Source organism: Hemicordylus capensis, chromosome 2 (genome assembly GCF_027244095.1).
Source record: "Hemicordylus capensis ecotype Gifberg chromosome 2, rHemCap1.1.pri, whole genome shotgun sequence".
NCBI classification, from domain to species: Eukaryota; Metazoa; Chordata; class Lepidosauria; order Squamata; family Cordylidae; genus Hemicordylus; species Hemicordylus capensis.
The window spans coordinates 217237301-217257233 of NC_069658.1; the positions used below are offsets into that span (position 1 = coordinate 217237301).

General features: G+C 50.6%; 1 protein-coding gene and 1 long non-coding RNA gene across 8 annotated transcripts in view; one reads left to right on the plus strand and one right to left on the minus strand.

Moving 5' to 3' along the window:
• Positions 1-19933, plus strand: part of LOC128344459 (uncharacterized) — a 52718-nt gene that overhangs the window by 19988 nt on the left and 12797 nt on the right. For 2 of the 3 annotated variants that reach the window (XR_008315866.1, XR_008315864.1), the window contains 2 exons: positions 942-1023; positions 7615-8084. This is a non-coding gene — a long non-coding RNA (uncharacterized LOC128344459). Of the gene's footprint in view, positions 1-941; positions 1024-7614; positions 8085-19933 lie in introns of those variants that run through there. The other variant, XR_008315865.1, reaches the window with a different exon arrangement.
• Positions 9789-19933, minus strand: part of SEMA6B (semaphorin 6B) — a 261480-nt gene continuing 251335 nt past the window's right edge. For all 5 annotated transcript variants that reach the window (XM_053294577.1, XM_053294579.1, XM_053294576.1 and 2 more), the window contains one exon: positions 9789-18545. In XM_053294577.1, coding sequence (XP_053150552.1) covers positions 17536-18545 — 1010 coding nt within the window. In that variant the 3' untranslated portion in view covers positions 9789-17535. The remainder of the gene's footprint in view (positions 18546-19933) is intronic.

The following is a 19933-nucleotide window of genomic DNA, read 5'->3' on the forward strand; positions in this document are numbered from 1 at the left end:
TATGTTTTTGGTGCCTTTTAAAAAGTTGCCAGAGATGGGGAGGCTCTTAGTTCGGCAGGGAGCGCATTCCAAAGCCCAGGGGCAGCAACGGAGAAGGCCTGTCCCTGAATTAGCCACCAGACGAGCCGGTGGCAACTGCAGACGGACCTCACCAAACTTAACGGGTGTTGGGGCTCATGGTGAAGAAGATGGATGTGAACGCACAGCTCCATTCCAGAGGAGACGCGAACTAAAAGCCGGGTGTGAAAAGCTCCCAGTGGGTTGAAAATGACAAGGAAGCAGATTCAGACTAGGCGGGCCTTCTCTGTAGCCGCTCCTGGGCTGTGGAATGCGCTCCCTGCGGAAATCCGTAGTTTGAACTCTTTATTGACCTTCAGGAGAGCTCTTAAGACTTATCTCTTTGGCCTAGCCTTCCAGGGTTTTTAAATTGTTGTAGGGTTTTTAAAAAATGTACTGGGTTTTTTTTAGGGTTTTAAAATTGTTTTTCAACTGATTGTTTTATGTTGTTTTAAGATTTTTGTTTTTGTTGTTGACTGATTTTAACTGTTTTTGTTTAGTTTGTAAACCACCCTGGGCCAAATTGGGAGGGGCGGAATTTATATTTATTTATTTATAAATAAATAAATAGGGAGAGGTTCCTGACTATAAGGGCTGTGGGCCAGTGGAACAGCCTGCCTCATGCAGTGGTGGGCTCTCCTTCACTGGAGGTTTTCCAGCAGAGGCTGGGTGCCCATCTCTCAGGGATGCTGCAGCAGATTCCTGCCCTGATCAAGGGGCTGGTCTAGAGGACCTCAGAGGTCCCTTCTAACTCCACGCTTCTACCGAAGAGTTAAGAACCCTGCTGCCTGCCCTCTCTCCCCACGTTGGGGACCCCGTGTTTCCTGCTGAAGCTGTCGTTCTGTCTATAGAGATGTCTCCATTGTGCATTCTCCTTGCATCAGGACACTCGGGAGTGCCTACGCCAAACAGCCCACCCGCGCACCGAAGGGCAGCCGCGGCGAGGAAAGAATGAAGTGCGTGCAGGTTGGTAGTGACACGGTCAATTTCATTTCCATTAAATTCAATCAGCTTTATTGGCATGACACGGCCAGGGAGGGTTGCCAAGGCAGAATGGAGGCGAGATCAGCACAGGCCTCCGTCTGAAGAGCCCGCTTCCAGGCCATATGTCCACTAAATACAACCACTCTCCTCTTTCACCTGCTGGCAACTGGCTTTTAAAGATGATTGCTCTGGTTCTAAAAGCAAATTCAGTTTCCTTGCACATAAGCGGGACATGAAGTGGGACGTGAAGGCCATAACTCCGTTATACTCTTTTCTCCAGTAGCTAATATTCAAAGAGAGGCTGTTGATGAACATGGAGGCTCTATCAACCACCATACGAAGGCTCCTCCTGATACTCCCCCTCAAAGCCAGGGTTCAAATTACAGTGGAGAAGGGTCCTCAGCCTCATTAGCTAAATCACAGTCCCTTTAGGTACTGTTTCTGGAAGGCCTTGCGGGCTATGGTTTGGTTAAAATTGGAGGTTCTCATGTGATGGTATGCGAATTAATGACTCCCTGTCTCTCCTCCCACCTCCAACAATTCCAGCACTGCTCCTAGCAGCCCTTTTTCGCAGGTAGACTGCACCTAAACATGGAGGTTCCATGGGGGGGCCGGCTCTCATATCCATTTTGTCTCCGATGAGCCTCTCCTCCATCAGCTCCTACAAATAAACCTTGCTTTCTGCTATTATTATTGTTGTTTACACAGTCAGGCAGGTGTTGTTGACTGGTTTGTTTTATCCAGACATCGAGTCCTTCCCAAGGACCTGGGATGGCTGAATTTTGTTATCAATATTGTTCTTGTTGTTATTATAGATATCGTTGCAGAATATAGGCTGTTCCCAGTAAAGCTGCTTTTTGTAATTGGCTGATGGTGATTTCTGTGGCCCCTATGGTGTTGAGGTGCTCTTCAAGGTCTTTTGGAACTGCACCCAGGGCGCCAATGACCACTGGGATGATTTGGGTCTTTTTCTGCCACAGCCTTTCAATTTCAATTTGTAGATCTTTGTATTTGGTGATTTTTTTCTCTTTCTTTTTCTTCTATTCTGCTATCCCCTGGTATTGCTATGTCGATTATTTTAACTTGTTTTTCTTTCTTCTCGACTACAGTTATTTATATCTGGTGCATTGTGTGGCAGATGTTTGTCTGTTTGTAGTTGGAAGTCCCATAATATTTTTGCATCTTCATTTTCTGTAACTTTTTCAATTTTATGGTCCCACCAATTTTTTCTTGTATTTTTTTGCAGATGTTCCAGTGTATCATCCCTGTTACCTTGTCATGTCTTTGTTTGTAGTCAGTCTGTGAGATGATGATGATGATGATGATGATGATGATGATGATGATTAATAATTTGATTTCTATACCGCCCTTCCAAAAATGGCTCAGGGCAGTTTACACAGAGAAATAATAAATAAATGATGGATCCCTGTCCCCCAAAGGGCTCACAATCTAAAAAGAAGCATAGGACAGACACCAGCAACAGTCCCTGGAAGTACTGTGCTGGGGGTGGATAGAGCCAGTTACTCTCCCCCTGCTCAATAAAGAGAACCACCACATTAAAAAGGTGCTTCTTTGCCAAGTTAGCAGGGGAGATTTGCCCTGCGGGAGACCAAAAAGCACACAGACATCATGTCTCTCTTTCCACCCACCCCTCCATTTGCTGGAGAACCCCAGGAGGGTCTCTGAACAGACGCTTCCGTGCAAGCAGCCAGTCTGGGCTGCTTATACAAGCTGGTATTTTTCCTCTCTTTTGTGAGGCCCAGCGGGAAGACACAGCTTTTGGCGTTGGCACAATGCAGATGCCAAACTGTGGTCTGGCTGCAAGTGTGGGCGCTTTTGGGGCCTCGTGCTCTCCCCTTCGAGGTCATCTTTTGCAGCTGGGTGCTGCATGCGCAGAAATGCAGCCTTGGACCTCTTCTGTTTTGAGGCTGGGTACCCGGGTGGAGTGCAGGGTTTCTTCAAAGCAGCTTCATGCACAAGTTTCTTCATGTGCAAGTTTCTTCATGAGCAAGTTTCTTTTTTCAAAGCAGCTTCATGTGCAAGTTTCTTCATGCGCAAGTTTCTTCATGCGCAAGTTTCTTCATGCGCAGAAATGCAGCCTTATATCTCTTCTGTTTTGAGACTGGTTACCCGGGTGGAGTGCAGGGTTTCTTCAAAGCAGCTCTTTCTCACTCACTGGCTTGGTGGCTTTGTCCCCCGCTGCCGCCTCCTGTTGCATTTAAATCTGATTCCCTTTGGACTGGTCCTTGCCTGCATCTAGGCAGAGTCCTCATCTTGTCCCCCATTAACTTTCCAACAGTGGCGGACCCGATGCAGGATGTGACCGTCTCGCAAACAGGATGTGAAGGCAACGGTTGCCTCTAGCTTGTCCTCAGATGTCTGGTACTCTGTGGTAGACTGTCTCTGAATATGGAGGTTCCATTTAAATTTCACTGTGCATAGAATATTAGTGCTATAGGTGACCTTGGAGATCTTCAAGCCCAGCCTCCTGCTTACTGCTACTACTACAACAAATATTTATACACCGCCTTTCAACCAAAGTTCTCAAAGCGATTTACATAGAAAAATAAACAATACATAAATCAGATGGTCCCCTGTCCCCAAAGGGCTCACAATCTAAAAAGAAACATAAGGTTGACACCAGAAACAGCCACTGGAGGGATGGAGTGCTGGGGTTGGATAGGGCCAGTTGCTCTCCTTCTGCTAAATATAAGAGAATCATCACTTGAAAAGGTGCCTCTTTGCTCAGTTAGCAGGGGCACTTTGCTTAGTGCAGGAGTCTGCTGTAAGATCCCTGAAAAATGGCCACCCAGTCTGAAAACCTCCAGTGAAGGAATGAGGCAGATTGTTCCCTTGTCATCAGAACATAGGAAGCTGCTTTATACTAAGTCATACTTCTCGTCCATCTAGCTCAGTATTATCTACACAGACTGGCAGCAGCTTCTCCAAGGTTGCAGGCAGGAGTCTCTCCCAGCCATATCTGGAGATGCTGCCAGGGAGGGAACTTGGAAGCTTCTGCAGGAGCTCTTCCCAGAGCGGCCCCTTTCCCTAAGGGGAATACCGTATAGTGCTCACACATGTAGTCTCCCATTCAAATGCAATCCAGGGTGCACCTTGCTTAGCAAATGGAACAATTCTTGCCTGCTACCTGAATCTGCTTCCTTGCAATCCACCCCATCACAACTTTGTTATCTTGTTTTGGACTTGCTGCCAGAGAGGCAGGGAGGGAAACGGCTTTATCATTGCTCTTATTTCAACTACATGCAGCTCTTTTCTATATGCTGTGTTTCAACAAAAGTGCTCAAAGGAGTTTATGTAGGAAAGCAAACAATAAATCAGGTGATTCCCTGTCCCTAAAAGGCTCACAGTCTAAAAGGAAATACAAGGTAGAACGAGAACCACAAGAACACCCCTGCTGGATCAGGCCCAAGGTCTCTCTAGTCCAGCATCCCGTTTCACACAGTGGCCCACTGATCTGATGCCTCTTCGTAGCCCAGGCAAGAGGTGAAGGCATCTCTCCTGCTCCCTTGCAGCTCGTATTTAGGGGCATCTTGCCTGTGAGACTGGAGTGGGCTATAGCCACCAGACTAGTAGCCATTGATAGACTTGCCCTTCACAGCCACTGGGTGGATGCTGTGCTGGGGATGGAGAGGGCCAATTGCTCCCCCCCTGCTAAATATATGAGAATCACCGCTTTAAAAAGTGCCTCTTTGCTCAGTTAGCAGGGGTGTAATTGAGAAGCTCTTTCTGAAACCCATTCTGGTTTCTGTCTCTTGGCCCCACCCCTGCCTGTTCTAGACTCCACCCCCTGGCCCCACCCAGGTTGCAGCATTTTTTGCTTTTCAGTGCTGGAGCAACATCGTTTTTAGGTTGCTATATCCAGCCCTTGTGCATTCCCATAGGGGAAACACACATCTGATAGGTTTTCTCCTACCTGCATAGTGGGGAAACCAAGTGGGGAGTGGGAAAGCATTGAGCAGGTGCTTGGAGTAGAAGACTTCCCCAGTCCCTTCCAGCTCTGACATTCGATGCCCTCCAAAGCATGGGCACTCTTGGGCAACAGCACAAATCATTCTGGAGTCCTTGGGGCTCTGGCATAGTGCTGCAGGGACGCAGTCCTGGTACTTTTCTCCCTCCAGGGTCTCAGCAGGGACACAAAGCCCTTGGCTTTCTCATGGAAATAATTTGTTGCTCTTGCTATTCTGACCATTTATGGCCATTTTTCCTGTCTTAGGAACATGAAAGGAAAGGAAAGATTGTGCCGTCGAGTCAGTGTCGACTCCTGGTGACCACAGAGTCGTGTGGGTTTTTTGGTAGACTACAGGAGGGGTTTACCATTGCCATCTCCCGCGCAGCATGAGATGATGCCTTTCAGCACCTTCCTATAGCCCTGCTGCCTGATATAGGAGTTCCCCATATTCAGGAAACACACCAGTGGGGATTCGAACCAACAGCCTCCTGTTCTCTAGGCAGGTTGCTTCCCTGCTGTGCCATTAGGTGGCTTTCTTAGGAACATAGGAAGCTGCCATATACTGAGTCAGACCATTGTTCCATCTAGCTCAGTATTGCCTACACTGACTGGCAGCAGCTCTCCATGGTTTCAGGCAGGAGTCTTTCCCAGCCCTTCCTGGAGATGCTGCCAGGGATTGAACCTGGGACTATCTGCATGCAAATTCTAAAACGGACTAGCGTCAGGACATCCTATAATGAATGGCAGGGAATGACCACTGAAATGCACTGGCCCCTTCCAAATGGCCATAGGAATGTGTTGAATTTCCAAATGGCCATTCCTATGGCATTCTGATAGTCATTTGGAAGGGAGCAGTGCATTTCAGTGGGAATTCCCTGCCATTTATTCAAGAACATCCCCTAGAGCCTACATGATCCTTATTTATTTATTTCATTTCATTTTCATTTATTTGATTTATATACCACCCTTCCAAAATGGCTGAAGGTGGATTACAACAGAATAAGAACAATTTAAACCAATTAACAATTAAAACCCAAACTATAAGAACAGAAGAAAACAAATTTAAACATGCAAACAGCTAAAAACCCTGGAAAACCAGGTCAACCACTTAAAATTTTTTATAAGAGTTTACAGTAGTTTAAAAACCCTGGAAGGCCAGGCCAAACAGATAGGTTTTCAGGGCTCTCCTGAAAGGTCCTTGACTTCTTGTAACAGAGGCCTCCCAGCTATTGCATCGACCCAAGTGAGGGGTGTGGCCATTGGGAGGGGCGTGGCTGTCATGGTGGGCGTGGCGAGGGGGGGCTGTCATCGAGAGTGCCTGCGCGTCTGAATGTGTGACAGCAGTGCTGACGTGAGCGCCCGGGCTTCAGAAGTGCGGGGGCTGCCGCTGCAGGTGCGCTGATGTCTGACGCAGAGACGCCACCATCAGCCAGCCGACGATTCTAAGAGGACGGCTCGGGACAGGGTTGGGAATGCATGTATTTCCCCTTTAGTGTCTCTGTGTGGGAAGAGCCAGCCCTCAAGCGCCCTTGTTCACGCAGGAGCGAGGCAGGCTCCTGGCCTCCTTCTGAAGCCGAACCGCGGATGAGTCACCAGGGCCGCGTCAGGCCGCATCCTCAGATGCTTTCAGTGAAAGAAAAGCGAGCGAGAGCGAGCAACAAAAAAGAATGCATGTGCACTGCTCCATAGGCGTTAATTTTAACCCCAGAGTCCTGGCTGCCTTCCCAGCTGCGTAATTGTAGCCGGCCTGCTGTTTCAATTAGATTGCAGGGAGACGGGGAACCAGAAACGCACCCTGCTGCTCCTCTTTCCGCTGCCGTCCTCCGGCGTGGATTGCTCTGGAGTCCTTCGGGATCGGGATCCTTACCTTGAGCTTTCCCTCTCGGCGCCACAATGCGGTGTCATGCTCAGCACGTCGAATGAGATGCTCGGGACGCCAATCCGCTCGTTTGCGATGGCCTCAGAAGTGGAAGAGGACAGGCGCGCCACCTGGAAAGCTGGCGTTTGGTGTGACACGGACGAAAGGGGGGTAAACTGGAAATGGGTGTGTTATGGGGGTGCTTTGTGGGGTGCGTTACAGGGTTATGCACCCCACCTGCTGTGCGGTTCCGCCCAGGTTCATAGCATCATTGGCCTGTAGAATTGGACACTACCTTGGAGGTCTTCTGGATTCCTGGATTCTCAGTGCAGGAATCCGATCGATGACTGTCCAGAAAAAAACCCATCCACAAGCTCATCACAATATGGGGCAGGTTGTTCCAGTGTTGAATGAGAGAATCATAAAGGGAGGAGAGCTGGCCTGGTGGTAGCAAGCGGGCATTGTCCCCTTTGCTAAACAGGGTCTGACCTGGTTTGCATTTGAATGGGAGATGACATGTGATCACTGTAAGATATTCCCCTCAGGGGATGGAGCTGCTCTGGGAAGAGCAGAAGGTTCCAAGTTCCCTCCCTGGCAGCATCTCCAAGATCGGGCTGAGAGAGATTCCTGCCTGCAGCCTTGGAGAAGCCGCTGCCAGTCTGTGAAGACGATACTGAGACAGATAGACCAATGGTCTGACTCAGTATATGGCAGCTTCCTATGTTCCTATCTTCTTTGTTTCAAGATATCCAGCTAAGGAGAGCCCATCACTGCACCAGGCAGATTGTCCCACTCTTACAGTCAGCAAATTCCTTTGGATGTCTAGCCTGAATCTGCTTCCTTGCAATTCCAACCCCTTGGTTCTAGTCCTCAGGAGCAACAAAGAGCAAGTCTGTTCCTTCTTCTATGTGGCAGTCCTGCAGATATTAGAGAGATGGCTATCTTCTCTCCCCTTCTGTTCTCCAACCCACTGTACTATTGCTAGATCTAGAAAGGACTGGCATTCACTCTAGTCCTGCAGCAAGAGTGAGAAAGTACTGGATATTCAGGACCTTGGACAGCTCTCAGCAAGAAGGCAGATGTTGTTCTAATGCCAATGGAACGCTTCTAGGCTTAGACTAGAACATGACTTCATGTGTGCACAAAGATGTCTGTAAACCTGTGCATGTATTTGTGCATGACTGTATATTTATTCACTTTAAAAGTGAACCTGGGAACAGACCCCATTATGAACGTAATGTGAGAATAACAGTATGTTTGTACAGACCTATATGTGCTTACACCATACACAGATTTTAAATGACTAGCTGACCCGTGCGGCCGCCGCCGCCCTGCGGGGGCCGAGTGCGGCCACCGCCGCCTCGCCTCCGCAGCCGGGCCCAGCCAGTCTCGCCGCCTCGCCTCCGCGGCCCGGCCAGTCCCGCCGCCTCGCTTCCGCGGCCGGGCCCGGCCAGGCCAGGCTACCTCTCTCTCTCCTCCCGCCCCCGTCTCCGGTGGGGCAGAGTGCGGCGGCCGCCGCCAGCGGGCCTGGCCGGCCCCAGAGTGCCGCCATCAGGCCCGCCGCCTTGCCTCCGTGGCCGGGCCCAGCCCGGCCAGTCCCGCCGCCTCGCCTCCGCGGCCCGGCCAGTCCCGCTGCCTCGCTTCCGCGGCCAGGCCCGGCCCCGCCGCCTCGCTGGGCCCCGCCGCCTTGCCCCGCCTCGCTGGGCCCGCCACTCGCTGGGCCCCGCCACCACAGCCTGGCCCGCCGCCATCGCTCTGGGCCCGCCGCCTCGCCCCGCCTCATGGCCAGGGCTGCCGCCGCCACCTTGCTGGGCTCTGCCGCCGCGGCCCTGGGCCCGCCGCCTTGCCACCGCAGCCGCCCAGCAAGCAAATTCTCCTGGGTGTGCTGCCAACCAATCGGGCGCCCCCTGCAGCCCAGCCAATCAGCTGGGCTGCCGGGACGCATTTCTCCTGGGCACACCCAGGAGAATTATATTTTAAATGATTGTACATGCATTGAACATAATGCCCTTTGCTAAGCAGGGCCTGCTCTGGTTTGCATTTGAATGGGATACATGTGTGAGCACTGTAAGAGATTCCCCGTAGGGGATAGCGCTGCTCTGGGAAGAGGATCTGCATGCTTGCATGCAGAATGTTTGAAGCTCCCTCCCTGGCATTTCCAAGATAGGGCTGAGAGAGACTCCTGCCTGCAACCTTGGAGAAGCTGCTGCCAGTCTGTGTAGACAATGCCTCAGCTAGATGGACCAGTGGTCTTACTTGGTATATGGCCGCTTCCTATAATGTGTGAATAGAACTTACGAATCTACTGTGACATTATTCTACTTGCAGAGCTCTACTACTGGAAAACCAGAAAGGTTAGGAAAATAGGAAGCTGCCATATACTGAGTCAGACCCTTGGCCCACCTGGCTCCGTATTGTCTACACAGACTGGCAGCGGCTTCTCCAAGGCTGCAGGCAGGAATCTCTCTCAGCCCTATCTTGGAGATGCTGCCAGGGAGGGAACTTGGACCTAGATGCTCTTCCCAGAGCGGCTCCATCCCGAGAAGGGGAATCTCTTACAGTGTTCACACTTCTAGTCTCCCATTCATATGCAACCAGGGTAGACCCTGCTTAGCTAAGGGGACAAGTCATGCTTGCTACCACAAGACCAGCTCTCTGAACACCAGCTCCTGGTGTTCAGAACTGGGCAGATTAAACCTCTGCCATCCCACCCACATGGGCAGTATCGAGACAGTCTGTTGAACGACATGCAGCAGAACACAGTAAACTTCATTCCTTAAGCGCTAACCCGCAAGTCAGAATTTGGATGCCAGTTTTCCTAAACAGTTGCTGCATTTTGATTCAGTCCTAAAAGATTTGCATCCGGGAACACAGAAACACAAAACAAAATAACAGTAAGGACGAGATGGAGAACAGAGATGCAGTCGTTGTAAACAAAAGTTTATTGGAAGGAGATATCTTGGTTTCCCCAGAGTGATACAGAGAAGTTTGTACTGCTGTAGCATGCAGGAGCTGCACAAATTCAAAAGATGAAAGGTCACCACCGGGGGGGGGGGGGCAAAAGGTCACGAGAGAACTTGCATCATACTAGCCCACTGGTTCTCCCGAGGGCCACATGCTTCCCACACTCTATTTACAGTGTGCTTTTTCTCCACAGCTAGGAGGCAACCAACAGGATGCATCTCTCCGTGGCCACATTACCTGGGCAACTCTCACGTAACCCTGGTTGCCACCTCCTTCCTTGTCTCCCCCTCCCAACACCCACCCAATCCACAGCTTCAGGATTCTCAGTGCATCCACGGGGTGGGGGTGAGAATAAAAATGGCAACCGAAACAGAAAACTGGCCACCTTTGGGGATTTCTGAGTGTCCGCCCCCACTCCGAAATCCCAAAGGAAGAATGCCTTTCAATTGCCAAGCAACCGCCCCGTTTCCCGCTCAGCTTCTCAGCAACCGGGGCCTCCCCAAACGGTAGACTGCTCCTGCACATGGAGGCTCCGCTTGGCTAAAGGGAACCGTTCGGCCAGGCGGCCGGCACAGGCGTGGCCCCCATCGAGATTTCAGCATTCAGACCATTTTGTTCCGCGGACGTAGGGTTGCCATATTCAAGCCTCCCAAATCCGGGTGGCCTAATTTGCATATTATGCAAATTATGCCACAACTAATTTACATTTTTGAAATTTATTTGATAGATTTGTAGCCTTTCCCCTCCTTCCCTGCCCTCCCATGTGAACGGATCTGGAGTAAAATCCGGGCAGCACATTTGAAATCCGTGTAAATCCGGGTGGAATTTAGCAGCCGGGTGGAGGAGCCAAAATCCGGGGGCTGCCCTAACTTCCGGGGGACATGGCAACCCTACGCGGATGGTACACATTTAAACCATTTGGAACTGGCATGGCTCCCACACCTGCCACCATCCCACCAAGACCTCTGGGAACTGTAGCTTGCTGAGAATGCAAGGACTCCTGTCTCTGATACAGATCTACAAAATGTCCAGGGTTCCAGTGTGCAAGAGAGATAACAGGTTTGAAAACAGTTTAAATACGTGGACCCTGACAGGGGTTTCCACCCTTGGGTCCCCCCTGACGGTGTCGGACTACAACTCCCATCATCACCAGCTACAATGCCCAAAGGGGATGATGGGAGTTGTAGTCGAACCTCTTCTGGGGAACCGAGGGTAGGAACTCCTTCCCTAACAGGCCTTTCCTATTACCCAGATTAAATAACGACCCAAATTTAGTGTTTAGAGAAGTTCAAATGGCTTCACATACATTTTCTCAGTATGCCTTCCAAGAAGCCTGCAGGGGAGGTCAGTTTCGCTAATCTGAAGAGTGGGGGCTGGGTGGGGGCAGGGCTGAAAGAGAGAGTAGCTGATGTTCACAGCAGAAGCAAGATTTGAACTCAAGACTTTGCAGTGTAGGATTCTAGCCACTCCTGGACACTTGGCACTTCCATGCCAGTCCTCCAATAGCCCTAAGGTTGTCACTTTTGATCTGGCAAAGCTCCCCTGCCTTGAATAGTCATGCGGCAAGCAGAAATTCAACAGGTGCTGCTTTGCCCATCATGGCATTTCCATGCCAAGCAAGTTGGCACTTGAGTCAATTTCCTGTCAAATTTGACAGCCAAATTTCTGTCTGCCGTGCTGCAAAAGGCTTAGGAGGCTTCTTCCAGAAAAAAATATGGCAGCCTCAGGTTGTCAGCACACAAGCCCAGTTACTCAAAAGCTCCTTACAACTTACTTTGAAGTGTGAATTATGTTGCTGATCCTCCTTTCCACCTTTCTTTCTGCAAAGACACTGAACAGGGAGCAGAGGCATAGGATCTGCACTAACTTTTTTTCAAAGCAGGGCTGCTGTGCCTTTCAAAGCTCACAGGCTGGTCAGAATCCCACAGGTGTAGCTTTTCCTGTTGAATTTCTTCCTGCATGGCAACCCAACACAAGTCCACTTCTAAGTGGACTGACCTTTCAGGAGAGTCTGACGTTGTAAATCTGGTTAGAACATGAAGGGGGACCCCAAACTGCCAGCCAATTCATCTTCCCAGTCCAGAGAGGACGCTGATGAACATCCACACCTTGTCATGATAGCACAAATTGCATCATTTCTTCAGAATTGAGCAAGGAGGGAAGAAGGGAGGGAGAGAGCTTGTAAATTCTGCTAGTTTGTGTGTGTGTTTGTTTTTAATGGCCACAGCTCCTAGGCCTTTAACAGCTGCACAATGGAGCAGAAATTCAACTGGTGCAGCATCCCCCAACACATAGATGCTGCAGCACGGAAGGCTTCACCTGTTGAATCTCTTCCTGCCACACTACTTTTAGAGGCACAGGAAGGAAGCCATGGCCCCTGCCCGTCACAAGGCTGCAAGGTCTCTAAAATGGATGGCATGGGTCAAGCTTCTGGTGGGTAGGAACACAGACAGCTGCCTGCAAATTCAACTTGGGAAGGCCAGAGGTGCAGGGAGCAAAGAACAGGGGAGAAGAGGGTGGGAAGCAAGTCGCTAGCCCTCTGCGTGGGACAACCCACTTTCCAAATTAGCCCCCTGCACCCCACAGTCCTCTTAAGCAGAAGAGATTGTGCCATTATTGCGGCGGGGTGGTGGTGGAGAGGATGGAGGTGGGCAACACACATAAGAAGAGCACTGCAGGATCGGACCCAAGGTTCACCTAGCCTAGAATATGCTTCCGGGGAGCCCACAAGCAGAGCATGAAGGCAGCGGCCCTCCCCCTGCTGGCTGTCCCAGCAGTTGCTATCCAGTGGTAGACTGCTCCTGACTAGGGAGGCTCCACTTAGCAGTCGCAGAAAAGAGGGTGTGGGGGAACCAGACAAACAAAAACAAACAAAATACAGAAAAATAAGCCTAGCTTTGAATGTTAGTATATTCAGAGCATCTGCCCATAACCTAAATGAGAAGGGTAGGGACACACACACACAGCTGCCTCCAGCAAGTGCTTTCCACTCCTCCCTCCTCTCCAGCACACAGGAGGGTGGTGGTGGCATCTTAAAATTGAAGAATTGTGCTTCTCAGTGTTCTGCCTGCCTTCTCAGTGTTCTGCCCAGTGTTCTGCCAGCAGCCTGCCTTCGACTTCCCCGACAAGTCTCTGCAGAACCGTCCTACCTACCAAAGCCCGAAGACTCCTGCAAGTCTTAGCACCAGAAAATGTTTTTTTTTTTAGTGGTTAAACCCAAGTTCAGAATCCCAGCAAACCTCAACTCCAAACTTGCCCCAATCAACAGCTTAGGGAGATGGGATGAGGTTATTCAGGCTCAAAGACGTGGTTCAGTCAGAATCAGAATCAAAGGAAGCAAATTTGCAATAATTACACAGATAGATAGATATTCTAAGGCCTTTCACCCAAATGAATCAATCTTAGCCTGATCACTGCATATTTACTGGGGACCCAGCTCAGTGGAAGAGCCATCTGCTTTGCATGCAGAAGGTTCCAAGTTCCCTCCCTGGCAGCATCTCCAGGTAGGGCTGGGAAAGATTCCTGCCTGGAACTTTGGAGAGGCTGCTGCCAGTCAGTGCAGACAGTACTGAGCTAGATGGACCAAGGGTCTGACTCAGTATACGACAGCTTCACATATTCTTAGTGGGGCTTACTCTACAGTAAGTGTGGACACAGTTGCACCCTGCATCATCCTACAGGTTTTAGGCTGCAAATAGGGCTGTCAACTCAGACTGAAACGATTACTTTGTTATATATTTAACTCAATATTTTTCAAATACCAAGTCATTGAAATCGCCAGGGTTGCTTTCCAGAGTTACCTGGAGATGGATGCTGATCCCTGGAGACTCTAGGCCAGTTCTGGAGGGCTGGCAACCCTATATTGCACCTTTTCCTATTTTGTGTTGGTTGCTAGGTAAGCAAATAGGGCTCAGGTGAGAATAGGGATTGGTGCAGCGGCTGCTGTTGTCACAATCCCGGAGACCCCAGACAGTCCTGGAGGGCTGGCAATCCTATTTCCAGCTCTGTCTGGACATGACAAATATTTTGCCAGTCTGTCCCCCAATATCTAGCCATTACAATCTCCAGGATGGCTTTTAAGACATCAGGTAGATTGTCAGTGATTCCTGGAAACTCCTGGAGGGCTGGCACACACACCCCTAGTTGCAACCCTAAACATATTTCCTAGAAAGTAGGCCCACTGAATATCATGAAATTTTCTTCTAAGTGAACAGCCATAGGATTGCCCCATGGCAATCCTATTTCCTGTCCTGCCTGGACATGACAAACCAATTACATCAGCATAAATGTGCATATGAATAGAAGAGAAGCTTTGAAGAAAACACCCTCCTGAAAGGGGTACCATCTCAGACGAGGCACAGCTCTGAAATGGGGATGTCTCTGGTGCAGCGGGGAAATGCTTGACTAACAAGCAGGAGGTTGCCAGTTCGAATCCCCACTGGTATGTTTCCCAGACTCTGGGAAACACCTGTATCGGGCAGCAGCGATATAGGAAGATGCTGAAAGGCATCAGCTCATACTGTGTGGGAGGAGGCAATGGTAAACCCCTCCTGTATTTTACCAAAGACAACCACAGGGCTCTGTGGGTGCCAGGAGTCGAAATCGATTTGACGGCACACTTTACTTTACTACTATGGCGGTCTCACCATCTGCAGTGCTCATATGCTATAAACATTTCCCCCTTAAAAATAATGAACTTTCCAAAAAAAAAAAAGTTTCCTGGTTAACTGGGGCTCCTTATTAGTTGATCTAATTAAAGTACCGATTAATTGTTCAGTGATTGCAGCCATATATCAAGCAGGCATGCATGGATTGTGAACAGATAATGTATGCGGCATCATCTTCTTCACCGTATTTAGGCAGGAAGAGCGGGACATAGAGGACTTTTCAGTGCAAGCAGCTCTTGATAGGTTTAAGAGACTTTAGGTCTGGCTTTTCCAGCCTCTTACACGACGCTATGGATGTAGAGGGTTCTCTCCTCTAAACGTAGGCAAAATTCTTCCTCTTGAGTGAGCACAATTCACCCTGAGGCTATCTGCACTTACAGTATGATATAATGGTCGATTTGTCTTCCCTCGGGACTGAGGAAAGGACCATGGCAGGCCTTTTCCAGAGCAGTCAAAGGAAGTCTGGGAGGCTACTTATAGGTCTTAGCTTCAGCCCTCCAGCTGTCTTTAGACTACAGCCCCCATCCTTGCCAGCCACAGTGGCCGATAGCCAGGGATGATGGGAGTTGTAGTCCAACAGCAGGAGGAGGACTGGAACTGGGCAGCCTTGTCACAGCTTGCCTACTCACCCCACTTACCACAGAGAAAGTCCCAGGCACTTTCCATAAATGTGTTGTAATCCTTACAACAACCCTGTAAGGTAGGCCTGCATTACTCACCATCCCCCTATTGCAGCTGGGGGCAGCTGTGGATGAGAGACTGGGGCTTGCTAAACCCACCTACTGCCTTCCTGGCAGAGGCAAGATTCGAACTGGGAACTTCCCGATCCAGCTCTTAGGTTCCCCTTCGGGCCAAACAGCCTTTTCAGACTGTTGTGTTGTTTTACAAACAATGGTTGGACAAAGAACGGTGTGCAAAACCACTTTCAATCCACTTTCATCTCTCTCTCTTTAAAAAACACACACAACCCTCTCTTTCAGCCTAACTCAGAATTCTCAACACCCTCCAGCCCAAACTACAACTCCCAGGGTTCCTTGGGATGGTCCACCCCTGTTAAAGTGGTATAAAATGGGCAAATGCTTGCAGTGTGGATGCTTCCTCTGAGCGCATAAGTAGAAAGTGGCTGTTTTGGTAAAGAAACTTGTATAAATGACAATTGAACAGAAACTGAGACCCCCACGGCTGTTTGAAAAGACGTGCACGGTAATTGTGGAGAGCAAACCCTCCCCTATCAGTCTCCGGTTCCTCTTACATCTGGGACTTCCTGAACCATTTGGAGTTCAAGGGGGTTGAAGGGGCCATTGGACACTGACACCCCACCCCACAATATCTTCCTGCCTCCGATTTACTCTAAACCAGAGAATTTTCACAATCTTTTGGGGGCCATCTTTAATGTGGCCCTGAATTCCAGCCCAATCATTCCCAAACTGGGCACCGTGAGAAGATTAAATAATTAACAGCTCCCATGAGCCCCAAGCACTCCTCTCCGCATAGAAGTACCGCTGCTGTATCTCTGTATGATCCTCTGTTCTGTCCTTGTCTCCTTCCAAACAGTCTTCCCGGCGTATGTATATCTGTGAGGTCATTCTGATACATTCTGCACTGGATTATTCAAAGGAAATGCGGCTTGGACTGTGAGTGACCAAGCCTACCTCCTCTGCCTGCCAGACTCAATCCATGCATGGGTGATACCCGTGGTCTCACGGTCAGTTGCCACAACTAGGATGCAGGTGACTGCCGTCCAGAGTAAGTTCCATGATTTCCCCTTAACTCTGCCCACTGGCACTACCAACCGGCTCCCTGTATGAAAATTACCTTCTGCTCCATCAAAGAAAGCAGAGGACAGAATGATCATGGGGAGGGGGGGAAGTGGGAGGATGGAATCCCCCTCCCCACCAATTGCAATTCCAGCCTGGAGACTGCCCACACAACATGGTGCTTGCCAAAGCATTTGAGGAAGCCAAACTAGGACTACCATGGATTAAGCCCTGTCTGTCTACACTACAAGATGAAACCAATCTGGGATCTGTTCAGTGAGGCTCTCAACAGAAGATCTTCAAGGGGGCTGGGGATCCTCAGCCACGCTTCCCTCAACTTACGGAGCTACGAACGCCCAGGATTCTTTTCAGGAAGGCGGAGTGCTTGAACTGGAGTCAGACCGCTTTAAACACCTGCAGTATAGGAGAGAACCAGACGAAGCCCATTCCCCACCCTGGGGCCCCTTTTTGCGGGCCTTTCGTTACTAGCACCAGTGAGAACATGTCGGACTCCCCGCAAGGGAGAATTTGCCATCTTGGAAAGGAAAAGCGGCCCTGGGGGGAGGGGCAGGACGCCTTCCCATTCTAGGCAAAGAAGTGGAGGAAGTCGGGTGGGGCCAAGGAGTGTGTGTGTGCGTGTGTGTATCATTGCTTAATTTGTCTTCCCGGTTCCCTTCTCTTCCCGGTTCCCGTCCACAACCCGGTATCACTCGACAGCATCCAACTGTTCTGGAACAAAAGCAACACGTGGGGATCTCCGGATCCTTTCCGGACCTTGCACGCCACTCTCCTGAAACTTTCCCAGCCACCGGTTTCGCTAGGATTTCATGATCGCCGGTCAATCCTGTCCTGTAATCTTTGCTTCTCTACCCTGTGGCGGGCGGGCAGGGAGGAGGAGGAGGGAGGGGGGCGGAGCAATGTCCAAACCTGCCCCGCCCACAACCTCTCGAAGAGGAGGAGCAGCACCGCAAAGGTGAGGAAGAGACCGATGAGGAAGCGCCGGGACAAAGAAAACCCCAAAACACACGCACACAAGAGGCCGCCCCGCTTTTGGCCTCAGGCGGCACTTTCCTGGTGACCCCCCCCTCTCCCTGACAATCTGTACGCCTGGGCGGGGAGTGCAGGTCGTCCTCCTCCCTCTGCCCCTCCCCAAGTGGGAACAAGGGTCTCTCATTTTCGTCCACCTGCTTCGCCCCTCCTCCTCCTCTGCCATGAAACCCCGCCCCTTCCACGAGGAGGGAGGTTACCAAGCCAAGCCACGCCCCCTGGGCGGGCTCCCTATTTCACGGAGGAGGGAGTCCGTTCAATGCCACTGTATTTCAGGAGGTGGCTGAAGTCCGTGAGGGTGTGTTGGGGACCCAGCGTGGGTGCCCGCTGTGCCCGGGCATACGCTGCTTGCCCTTCCCCACTGTTGAAAGTGTGGGTGCGCTTCAGATGTGCGTTCGCCTTGCTGGCCGCGTTGTTACTATTGGAGTTCAGCTTTTCGGGGTTCCACTGATGCGCATCCCCCGTCTCCCCACTGGGGGCTGACACCACCCGCCGCCGATCCGGGCTGTCGTGCGGCGTGATCGGCAGCTCGCCGCCGTAGGAGCTCCGGGTCCCGCTGGGTCGGTGCGACGGCGGAATTTGCTGCAGCTGCGGTTGCTGCTGCGGGACCCCTCTGGGGCCTTCCCCGCCACTCACCGGCAGATAGCGCATGTCCAGCGAGAGGTCCCCGGCCTCGCCCTCCAGTTCTTGGTCCATCAACATGGAGTGGCAGGAGATGGGGATGACCCGGCCAGATGTCATATGGTGGGAGGGCATCGGGGTGTGGCCCGCGTGGAGGAGGATGACCGAGGACGGCGGGTCTCCGCCGCGCATGGAGGCGTTGATGAGATTGTGGCTGTACTCCCAGGTGCAGGGCTTGGGGCACCGCTTCTGCTGCAAGGGGGTCTGTTCGGGCGTGGGGAGTACCCCCGAATCCAGGTCATGCTGGCTCACCTTGATGAGCCCCTTGGGCCACCCGTTCTGCATGAGCGGAGCCAGCAAGTTCTCCGGCTGCCCGCCAGCACCCCGGGACCTCCGCTCACCCAGCCGGCTGACGCTCACCACCGACTCGCTGTGGGACAGGATGTTCTCTTTGTCCTTGCGGCGGGCCAGCTCCTTCCGGTCACGGTGCCCAATGAACCAGCACACGCTGAAGCCCGAGATCACGGCCCCGATGACAAAGGCCGCCACGGAGGAGATCACCAGCAGGTTCACCGACACCAGCCCGTCCGGTTCGTCCACAAAGCTTTCGGTCACCAGCCCTGGGGATGAGAGAAATGGGTTAGATGGGGAAGTCACGGGTTGACTGAAGGGGAGACAAATATGTGGGATGATCTGTCAGCTGCATAACACACACTAAAGACCTCCAGGACCATAGCTCAGTGGAAGAGCATCTGCTTGGCATGAAGAAGGTTCCAGGTTCAATCCCTGGCAGCATCTCCAGGTAGGATTGAGAGAGACTTGCCTGAAACCTTGGAGAGTTGCTGCCAGTCAGGGTATAGAATGCTGAGATAGATAGGTCTGACTCAGTATAAGGTGACCTGCAACTGTAGATCAGTCTGATTATTTTCAACTCAATTCAGGAATTTAGTCTTCCTCATCTGTGTTGCGTCTAGCCACAGGTTTTCCTTCCACAGAGTGTCCACCCTCTGGCTTTCCTGCTTGTTTTGACCTGATCTTCTCACCCCCTGCCTCCTGGTTTCCTCATGCCCTTCTTTGACTTATTTCCCAGGGTCTTCTACATGCTCAGACAAATCAGAGGCAAAGACCCTTTGGTCCCGCTGTGACATCATAGCAGCTGTGACATCACAGCAACCCAGTCAATCACTGCCAGGGGATGGCATCACTACTACCACCGCGTCCTTTAGTACTTTTTACAACATTCATTCTCCTATCCCACCTTCCTGGTCCAACAGTGCTGAGCCCCATAAAGGAGACCAATTCCAACCAAAATGTAGGGCTGAGCATTTTCTAATGTCTGCTGTACTTTTCCAAGGAAAAAGCTCAATTTCTAAAAATGCGTCATTTTCTGAAATCCATTAGTAACAATGAATGGATGTCCACGCAATGTTAGACAATCTTTGCAATTTCAAAGTCGTAATTGGTGTTTTCCCCCCAAGTGATTATCCCTAAAAAGCATGCGAGAGAGTATGCATATATTTTATTGAGCATTCCAGTAAAAAAACATGTCTTTCCACATCAAGCTGTGAATTCATTTCAGCATAACGTTTAAGCCCCCTTAAGTGTTTTTATTGATTTCCACACTTCCCTCCATCAAATATTTCAGTTCGATTACTCGAAAAACTTTGAGATAAAAGCATGGGAAGTGTATAAGGTAGTTATTTATTTATTTGATGTGTATACCACCCTTGCTAAAGTGGCTCTAAATATTACCAAATATGACTAAATATATAATAAAAATAACAGGCCAAATTAGATCATAATCTATAAAGGGCAACAGAAAAATCTGCATAGTAAATTTTTCTGTGAAAAGCATGCAAATTCTATGCAAATGCTGTCCCCCCCACCCCAGTGACATGCCCAGCTTTCTGGTCGACCGGCTGCTTCCCCCGCTTCTGCCCCCGCTGTACTTTCTGGCGGATCAGCAGGCCCGCTTCCTCTACCTCCCACCCTGTGCTTTCTGGCTTGC